Source organism: Penaeus vannamei, chromosome 33 (genome assembly GCF_042767895.1).
Source record: "Penaeus vannamei isolate JL-2024 chromosome 33, ASM4276789v1, whole genome shotgun sequence".
Taxonomy (NCBI): Eukaryota; Metazoa; Arthropoda; class Malacostraca; order Decapoda; family Penaeidae; genus Penaeus; species Penaeus vannamei.
In genome coordinates this window covers 26,959,067-26,969,066 of record NC_091581.1, presented here as the reverse complement: position 1 = coordinate 26,969,066, position 10,000 = coordinate 26,959,067, and the positions used below count along the sequence as shown (strand labels likewise).

The 10,000-nt window shown below is 37.6% G+C and overlaps 2 protein-coding genes across 7 annotated transcripts in view; one reads left to right on the top strand and one right to left on the bottom strand.

Moving 5' to 3' along the window:
- LOC113804027 (uncharacterized) overlaps positions 1-2,201 on the top strand; it is a 45,721-nt gene extending 43,520 nt beyond the window's left edge. For both annotated transcript variants that reach the window (XM_070144926.1, XM_070144925.1), the window contains exon 3: positions 1,187-2,201. In XM_070144926.1, the coding sequence (XP_070001027.1) occupies positions 1,187-1,497 (311 nt within the window). In that variant the 3' untranslated portion in view covers positions 1,498-2,201. The remainder of the gene's footprint in view (positions 1-1,186) is intronic.
- Positions 2,202-3,386: 1,185 nt separating this feature from the next.
- The window catches only part of LOC113804002 (nucleolar protein 11), a 17,758-nt gene continuing 11,144 nt past the window's right edge, over positions 3,387-10,000 (bottom strand). For 4 of the 5 annotated variants that reach the window (XM_027354824.2, XM_027354837.2, XM_027354829.2 and 1 more), the window contains 6 exons: positions 8,134-8,328; positions 7,702-7,858; positions 4,962-5,170; positions 4,270-4,430; positions 3,806-3,967; positions 3,387-3,595 (listed from right to left, as the gene is read on the bottom strand). In XM_027354824.2, coding sequence (XP_027210625.2) covers positions 3,473-3,595; positions 3,806-3,967; positions 4,270-4,430; positions 4,962-5,170; positions 7,702-7,858; positions 8,134-8,328 — 1,007 coding nt within the window. In that variant the 3' untranslated portion in view covers positions 3,387-3,472. The remainder of the gene's footprint in view (positions 3,596-3,805; positions 3,968-4,269; positions 4,431-4,961; positions 5,171-7,701; positions 7,859-8,133; positions 8,329-10,000) is intronic. The other variant, XM_070144923.1, reaches the window with a different exon arrangement.

Genomic DNA, 10,000 nt, shown 5'->3' with positions numbered 1-10,000 from the left:
AAATAACAGGAGTAAATGAAACACAAAGATAAGATGGATTAGAAAATTGCAATATGAAGAGAATGAATCAGAAGCATGGGTGAAATACACAAAGTAAAAATGAAGAAAATGAAGGGGAATATTGTTAATAAAGAGACGAGAATATAGCATAGCAACAGCACATGGGGAGGGAGAGCAAAATGAAGCATATCAGCCAAGGCCAAAATCAGACGTTTGGAATGTAAACAGACAAAGGAGAAGAAAGAGAAAAGTGAGAGAAGGCCAGGCAGGGGATGGAGGGAGAGAAAGAAGAAGAAAAAAAATTGGTACCATTTTAATAGTGAAGTTTCTCAGGGTTTAAAGATAAGTCTTTAATTAAACATGAAAACTGTTGACCCAAAATCTACTTTCAATCTTACAATAATATTTATACAAAGTAAACCGAACGCCAAGTAGACTTTCAATCGTACAATGTATATGTATAAAAAAAATTAAACCAAACACCAAGAAAAAAGGAAGAAAGGGGGGAGGAGAAGCAAGGTCAAGTGATGAAAGTACTTTTGGGTCTCGACTCGCACCTGTTTTACTCCCATACCCACTCTTCCTGACCGCCCCCTCTCCCCTCACATCCATTCCCCATACCCCCCCATACCCCATATTTAATACCGTTCGGCTTTGTTCCTACACCCTCTTCCCCCCACTCCCCACCCCACACCCCCATACATAACACCTGGCCACCAATTCCCTTCTCGATAATTACCCATACCCAGGATCTATTACCTATTCTGTTTGCCTTGCCTTCCGTTAGCTACTCACGGTCAGCTGGGGGGGATTTTAACGCGTTCTTGTTTCACTGTTGGTGGTTTGTTTATGTTTCTAAGAGGTGTCCGTGGAATATTTAATTTTTTATGTAGATGAATCGTTCCCCAGATGTTATTGGTAGAAATTGTTTGCATGGTTATATAAAGAAGCACTTGTGATTGTGAAGTTTTATCTTGATGTTGTATCAGGTCTTATCAGTATATGTTCACAAATAGATTAAGTCATATAATATCTAGTTTCTTGAACATGGTCGTATAGATAAGCTGTAGTACCTTTATAGAACTTTTTTTTTTTTATCACGTGCAATAAAAGCAAATTTGATTCACAGACTGAACCAAAGAAAATTGGAATTCTGAATTCTCAACCCCCTTTCCTTTCTCCGCAGACGCATGTGCTTGCCCCGGCCTGGACGCGGGGCCCGGAGTTCCCGTGACCTTCGACATCCGCGTGGTGGACTGCGAGGTGGGCGAGGAATACAGCCTGAAGCGCGTCCACGGCCGTAATGGCGAGCTGTGCACCTTCGCCTGCTCGGCCATCAGCTTCACGACGGAGAAGGTGTACCGCGGGCAGAAGGCCGACATGATTGCTCAGCGGTGTTTGGGACACAAGATGGCCGGCTCTCGCAACCACGTGTACAAGGGCCCCATCAGGCTCCACTGCATGCCCGTCCGCCGCAACATGCACTGGGTCTTATGAGCGGTCGGCCTTCCTTCAGCGAAGTGCTTCCGCGCCTTCTAGGGTCGTCGTGCCCTACTAACGGGACCAAGCGATCTGCAGCTTCAACGACAGAAAGCCCTTCGACGCCGAGCAGGTTGAGGAAACCGCCTGCTCGGATCTTCCAGGAAATGCAGGCCGATGTTTAAGCCTTCCGTCATGGAGGTCTAACTGTGAGATCTGTATGGGTTGTCTTGAGAAATCGCACGTCTTAAGCCTTGCGAGGTCTTTACCACAGCTTTTTGTTCAAGGAAGGACACTGTCATTTCCCGCACAAACACGTGTAAAGCCCCTTTCTCTCCTGCCACAAGAGGGAACTCGAGAGAAGCAACCTTGCGCCTCTTATCACTGAACTACCCTCCACTCCTACAGCCTCTCATTCATCTCCAAGACTGTGAAAAAGGGACGTTTCCTTGACGCTTGAAACCATGATTTCCTTTTGGGGTGTGAGCGAATGTACTGCATTAAATGTGCACTTCACAACACTGGCGGATTAGAAGTGGTTTACCAAGGTAGGAGGGATGGGGTGGGGGAAGCTGTATTTCCTAACCATAACTGATCGCGTCGGTTATGTAAGATAATGTATTAGTAGTATATAAGGCAAGATGATGTATCTAATAATTGTCAAGTATGTACTAAGAATGTAATGGTTTATTTCTTTAAACTTTAATAAAAAATTATCTAATGTTTGTTGTTTTACTCCCATGTAATTGGAAGGAAAATTTATGACCAATCATACTTTTAGGCTAAGCTATCTTCATCAGTGGATCTAATACATTTTCAGTATGTTTTGAAACCAAGTTCTGAATAATCATAAGAAAGAATGTTATGTTAAACTTCAGCCTCAAATTCATTACTTAACATTGTTAGAGGTTACACAACACATGGTTCTGATGACTGAAGAGATATTAAAACACAGTTGACTACTTTTTGAACATCTCAAATTATAATGGAAAATTATCCTCGTTTAGTAATTGTATCTAGTGTTGATAAACATTAAGTTGGTGAGCAAGAAGTCCAGCTTCTGATCTTAAACTTAACAAGAGCCCATCCAAGTTTTGACACACTGGAACAGACTTAAACAGAAATGAAAAACAGAGAACTATCACAGCCATAAAAATAAGCAACAACAGTAACTGCATAATTCCCCCCAAATTATATGAATTATGTTTTGAGATGTTTAAACGAAGACAAACATATGATTGCCAAAATGTTGCATATCTAGTGTACCGGTTGTATTTTATATGAGATATTCAATTCATGAATATTGAAATAATCATTTGTATTTGCGAATATTGTAAAATACATATTTGCACCATTTCTTTGGTTTTATGTACCAAAAAAATACTTTGTTTTCATATGCAAAACCTTGTCTTTACCAGTAAATATTCGAAGAAATGGATATTTGTGTGGTAAAATTGCAATGTCTTCATGCTACCTCAACTTAAGGATTGCTTCAAGAAAAAATGGAAACATTAAATTTATAGGTAAAGAAGTCAATTATCACTTTAAACAATTACACTTCCGCAGACCTTCTGTTTATGTAAATGATCAAATCAGAACCTCCAATTTGAAAACTTTCCCTTTCCTTTTTGTCAAGTTATCTAAACTTTCATTTATAAAAATCTAACAGCTTTCTTTCATCAACATCAATGGAAACACACAAATTTCAAAACAGTTAGGCTACACTGTCTTCTGATTGCAAATATATGCACATTGAAAGTAAAGAATAGGATTTTTAGACAAAGATGCCACATCAAAACTTGTAAAAAGTAGAAGAAAAATCTTAATTTCACTTGGACACTATTTGCCTTACAGAAAATATTTACTTTATAGTGACTAACAATTGGTAAAGAAATAAAACTCCAAAGAAAAAAGAAAAAAAAAACTTTTAATGTAGCATTTTAACAAATTTTTCTCCTTTCACATTCAGCACATTCTAAGACCACATAAAGGATCACGTGATGGTCAGTCGTTCAAGGGAATATGATGAGGAATTCATCTGTGGCGGGAGAACCTTGGCCTCAACGACTCTCTTAACGAGGGGTTCTACGTCCATAAGACCTTCGAGGAAGATCCTCTGTTTGAAGAGAAAAGATATATGAGAAAGTGAAAAGAAAGAAGAAAGAAAAAGAAGAAGAAAAATGATGACAGTAATACTAACAATAATAATAATAATAACAATAAAAAATTGGGGTCAAAACAATATATAAAACAACAATAATGATATACCGAAATGAAGCAACAGGGCTAAAAATAAGAATTAGAAAAATCCTTGTATCCGACTTACCAGATTATTGACTTGAGTGAAGCAAGAGAGGAGGAGGCGGTGGATGTCCACTTGTGACGTCATAACCAGGTGCTGGTATTTTGTGTCCAGAAGGAGACTCAACCATGAACTCGCCTGTGCAACCGAGGGAACGCGGGAAGCTTCTTCAGGGACAAGTTCCGCCTGGGGGAGAGGAGTCAGAGAGAGAGTAAGAGTGAGTAAAGTTTGGGTTAAGATAAGTGGCGGGGTTGTAAGTCTAATGAGGGAGGATAGAATTAAAAACAAATGAAATTATGAATATGAAAAGTGAGGGAAGGAGGAAGCAGTCAAGAAGAAGCACAGACTCAAGCAAGGAAAATTCAATATTCATCCCTTAGAATCTCTCCATTTATCAATATATGTCTAGTTATCTCTAATTCTAAAATCTGCAAATGTGACGCAGACCCCATCCAGAAGCAACGGCAACAGCAACAGCTCCCTCTCACCTCTCCTGCAGCAAGTATGAAATGCAGGTACTGGATGAGGCTCAGGGCACAGTCGAAGCCTAGGCGATACAGTTCCGGCGACAGCAAGATGTCGGTGAATGGTTTGCGCAACAGGCCGTTCACGAAATGGGCCTTTGCTTTGCCAAATGGACAGGTGACTTCTGGGGGTCAGAAGAGAAAAAGGGTAAAGAACATAGAATGGTTTTGCATGAAAAATGATATGAAAAGTGACTGATATGACCTGTGGTTTTGATTCTTGCCTTACAATAACTGTGTTATTAATCTCAAACACACAAACACACACACACATAATAATAGTTAAAATAATAAAAATAGAAACAGTAAAAATAATAATAACAACAATAATAATCATGCACACACACACGCATGAACATAAAAGCACATACACATCAACACCATCATCATCATAATAAAAATAATAGCTCTAATAATAATAATGATAATAATGATAATAATAATAACAAAGGAAAAATAAAAATAATAATAATAATAATGATGATGCCAATAATAATGAGGATGATAATAATGATGATAATCATAATGATATAATAGAAAAGAAATAAAATAAATACAAATAAACAATCAATAAAAGATAACCAACATTCAGGCTTAAAAATGGGCAAAAAATGAAGAACTTTTGACAAAACACAAAATAATAAACCTTAAAATACCTTCAGGCTCGTCTCCGGGAATGACGCACTTGGTTTCCATCGGAGGGCATTTGCAGAGGCCTTCAAAATCGGCATCACTGCAACTAAGATAGTAGTTGGCAATGTCAACCAAGCAGGCCTCGGGTATGTCGCGGAAAGCGTCAAGAGTCTCGTTGAGCAGCCGTGTCTTTTTCTGCTCCAGCAGGATGTTCACTAGGTGTGTGACTAATCTGGAAAATGATAATAAAGGAAATGATAAGATCAACAGTCATGAGTGACACATAAGTGAGTGACAGTGAAGATGATGACGATGGTGACTGTCATGGTTATAATAATAATAATAATAGAGATAGTGCTACTACTAGAATAATAAATAAGACAACAATAATCTATAACGTTTTTCACAAGATTCTTGACTTCCTATTAATTACTACATATATCCCAGGATTGTCTATTCCACTGGTTCTCAATCTTTGCAGTCTGGTAACATTTTAAAACCAAATAACAAAACGGTCATGAAAACCAACTCATGCTTGATGGATGCGCTGTGATTGGCTGAGAGCGTTCGAGTCTTGATTGGCTCTGAAACTGTTATGCCACAATGGTTTTCTTTGAAAGATTATTTGTAGAGAATGTAATAATCCCATTCAGCATTTTTTTTTTTCTAATTAATTGTCAAGAAAAATTAATACAAAATGCTTGTAAAAATAAATTTGCAGAGCCATTACCCCTGGATTTGTGAGTAGGACTAGACCCATGTGCATCAAAAAACATTAATGACAAGAACTGCAATAAAGTCATTTGATTAAATCAAATGCTTCTGAATTATGCTTAAAAATAAAACAACTTTGCTGTTATTTCATTTCAACAAGAGTTCAGTACCATTGGTAACCTTCAGTAGATATTTTTTTCACTACAGACGCTTAGGGAAGTTTTGCTTCCAGTTTTATGTTTCCAGTCATTACTGTATGACCTATACAAAGCAATTCTATTAACATATATCTGATGCGATGTAAACAAGGCAAGAAAATCAAACATCAAAGTTTGCATATCTGTACATCTTATTTTAAATAACAATTATCCTGTCATTTTTGGTATCCATTATCTACTCACTCAGACATCCTACCCTATTGGTCAGACATCATACTCTACTGACTCCATCATTACTACATCATCACTACATCATAGGTTACTGGATTCGTAGAGGATATTGGGTAATTCCAGTGATGGATGTTACATTCAAAGGGGTTGGAAGTTATTTCAGGTGCCCTTATTACCTCTTGTCACTTGATACTGTGTTATAGGCTTGCTTATGCCATTAGCATTCTCTTGTCAACAGGAAATATCCTTAACTTAACAGTAATCAGAAACATATGTAAAACATATGTGTGACAGACGAACTCTATTTGCAAATTGTTTGAGAACATGCTGCTATACATTTGTATTTCTCCCCTAAAAATTAACTCAAGGTGGTCACAGAAAACCAAAAATTGTTAACTGTCAAACCTAAAACCCAATGAAGATATATCATATAACTGTGTGTGATGGACGTTACATGATGGATATTACAGTTTGTCCATTGGCACAGTTCTTGAATTCAGTAACTTTTCTTATATATTGTGAGAAGTATTGTCTAGCAAATAGTACTAGCATATTAAATCAAGTGCTAGCATCTTAAATCAAGTGAAAATGGACCAGAAAGCAAGTTAAATTAAGAAGCTTTGCAAGGGTAAAATTAATCTATTTTAGGGGTCTAAAGGCTTGAAAACATGTAACATATATCTGAGTCACATTCATGAAGAAAAATGATGGGGCAAATTTAGAACAACTTCTTTCTGGGAAGCTGGGGGTCTTGTGAATAAATTCCCACCATAAATAGAAAGTAATAATGATTCCTATATTTTTCCCCTCATGTCCCTCCTGTTGTGGAATTGCCCTATTATTTGATTGACAGCACTGGAGGAGATCATCACTCTACCTCATCCAGAGGAATCGCTGAAATTGCTGCAACCATCTACACCTTACAGTTACCAACTAACCCAGCAGCGAAAGTTCTCTTAAGCAAGTGTCTCACAATTGAACAACCTATGTGATTTATGTCATTACAATACTAAATAATTCTTAAAGACTGACTTTATTTCAGTATAAATCAAAATTCACAATAAAATAATGTCACGCTCCATATATGTTGTAATTCTTCTAATAGTTTGTAGGATACACCTCTTTTACCACTGTGTGATTTTATGGAAACCTTTCACCTTCTTGGGTTAAATAAACTTCACGTGTTGCAATACTGTCAGATGCCCAAAAGTGGCACATTTTGACTTTTATAACATTTATTCACAGAACTATTGATCAACGTTAGGCAGAAATACATGACTAAAAGATTCAGTATATTGTTCCCATAAGTGTCATGCACACTCCCTTAATAAAGATTTCCTAACTTTTTAATTTCTACAAATTTGGCAAAGGAAATTTGTCACAAGATTGTGAAGTGATTCACCAATCACAAATGCTGCTGTTGCTGCTGCTCTCTCTCTGTTTTTCTCTCTGTCTCTGTCTTTCTTTCTTTATCTGTCTCTGTCTCTGTCTCTCTCTCTCGGAAACATGCACGCACACACTCACACACACACACAGAAACTTAACAATTTGCACAAACCACCTCACGCACTAACAAAATTCACCTCACAGACAAACACACTGACCATCTGAAAAAAAGGAAAAAAATTGAATAGAAAAGAAAAGAAAAAAACAAACTTACAAGCTTTCTGTTAGTGTGTCCTTCCTTAGCTCCCTTATGATGTGAGTCAATTCGGTGCTTTTGTTGGTGTAAATGGTCTCCTGCGCTTCCTCGGGTACTGCTTCCTCTGTCCCCAGGTTCCAACTGCGACAAACTTCTGAGGTATATTCATAATCTTCTGAAATAGGGAGCTTGGGTTAGGTCCTTATATACATACATATATATACACACACACACACACACACACACACACACACACACACACACACACACACACACACACACACACACACACACACACACACACACACACACACACACACACTCACGCACTCACACATTCACACATTCACACATTCACACACTCACTCACTCACTCACTCAACTCACTTACTCACTCATTCACTCATTCAACTCACACACACACACATGTGTACGTATACATATACATACCTGAGGCCTTAGTACCAAACACTGTGGCTAGGTTAGACTCCTTGACAGTATAGGGTATTAGGGCTAAGGATCCCCCCTCGGCCACTACTATCCCATCGGGCGTGACCCAGGCCAATGGCGGGTCATGGTACATCTTGAGCTTGCGGCTGCATACAGTCATGGCGAAGGACAGGTCGCGTAGTACGATTAGCCCACCTAGAATAAAGGGGAAGTAATGACTAAAAATATACATTTCTCTCTTCAGGGCTGGGAGGGCATTTCTTCCGATTCAATTAGATGAAACTGGAAGGAATTATTTGGGAGTTGTGTTTTTAGTTTTGTTACAATTCAATAAATAAAAATGACAGTGGTTATGGCATGTACATACACTCGCAATCCACAATCTCCAATCCACCTAGACTAAATATAGACACTTGCATGCCCTTCTTGAAGGGAATTTTATTTTAATGTGTTTAAAATGTGTATGTATGTATGTATGTATGTATGTAAGTATGCGTATGTGTGTGTTTGTGTGAGCGTGAGTGTGAGTGTGAGTGTGAGTGTGAGTGTGAGTGTGAGTATGAGTGTGAGTGTGAATATGAGTGTGAATGTGAGTGAGTGTGCGTGTGTGCATTTTGTGAGGTAGTAAATTTTTATCTAACCAAGACATTTCCTGTCATTTGAGTTTCAAATATATCTTATATACAACTTTGCTTCTCAATCTGCCATGTTACATTTTATAATATGGAAAATAAAGTAATGTGAAAATTATATAGAATCGACTCAATGCCACAGGGAAAATGTTGCATTCACTTTAGTGCCGTTTTGTTAAATGTTTCTGCACATAGATGGCTCTGCTAGTGCTTAGCCACAAGGAATTAATTAGTAGATCGTGTGACCTCATCTTTCCTTGAAATAGCGGGAAAAACTACTAATGCTATCAATATCAATATTGTTATTATTACTATAAACATTACAATTATTATATTGTTACTGACATTACTAACAGCAGATTTAAATACCAGAAAATATTATCGAAAATCAAGGAAAATTTTGAACAGGTGAGACAGGTATTTCCTGTAACTGACTCATTGGTGACCTAGTACTTGTGGAGCCATCTATATGTAAAAACAATCATTAAATTAAACACACAGTGGGCATGGCATGCATGCACATGCCCTCCCTGTTGGCATGTAGTTAATATACATTTTCAACCTATTTATTTAGAATATCTTACAAAATCAATAGGTTATAAAAACAAAACACCATCATAAAAGTGCATTCAAAAGGCCTATTGTATATCACTGATTCTCTATGATTTCCATGCATTATATGTACTTTGGATGCACCCACACTAGCAACAGACTTCTTAAGGGCAGTTGAGCCATCTAACCCAATCACACAGTGGGAGCCCCCAGTGCTACAATGAACAGTGGTTCAGGATGCTTGAAGAGTCCGTTGCTTAATGGAAAAATCAAAAGCATGGAAATCACAAAATTAACCCACTGTATATGCTCTCGGCTGCAACATTTTTTCTTTTTTTTTAAATACAAGGTTAAAGAGGCTTTAAGCCTTTTATTAGGGGCTATTTCTCCTTAATGAATGTAGCCAAGGCCAAAAAAGCACAACTTAGAGCAGGCTTGATTACACATAACCCAAAGACCTTTTGTGTGAAGGTTAGTCTATACAATGATATGCTCCGATAGGATGCCATTTCAGTATGATTGGGTTAAGCATATGTTGCATTTTCTATTCATAGTATACACTACCACTGAAATATAACCTAAAGAAAATTATGATATATATTCCAACTTACTCACTCACTCGGTCTCACGCACATACATAAATGCACACGTTCGCATGCAAGCACTCACTCTTTCTATTTTCT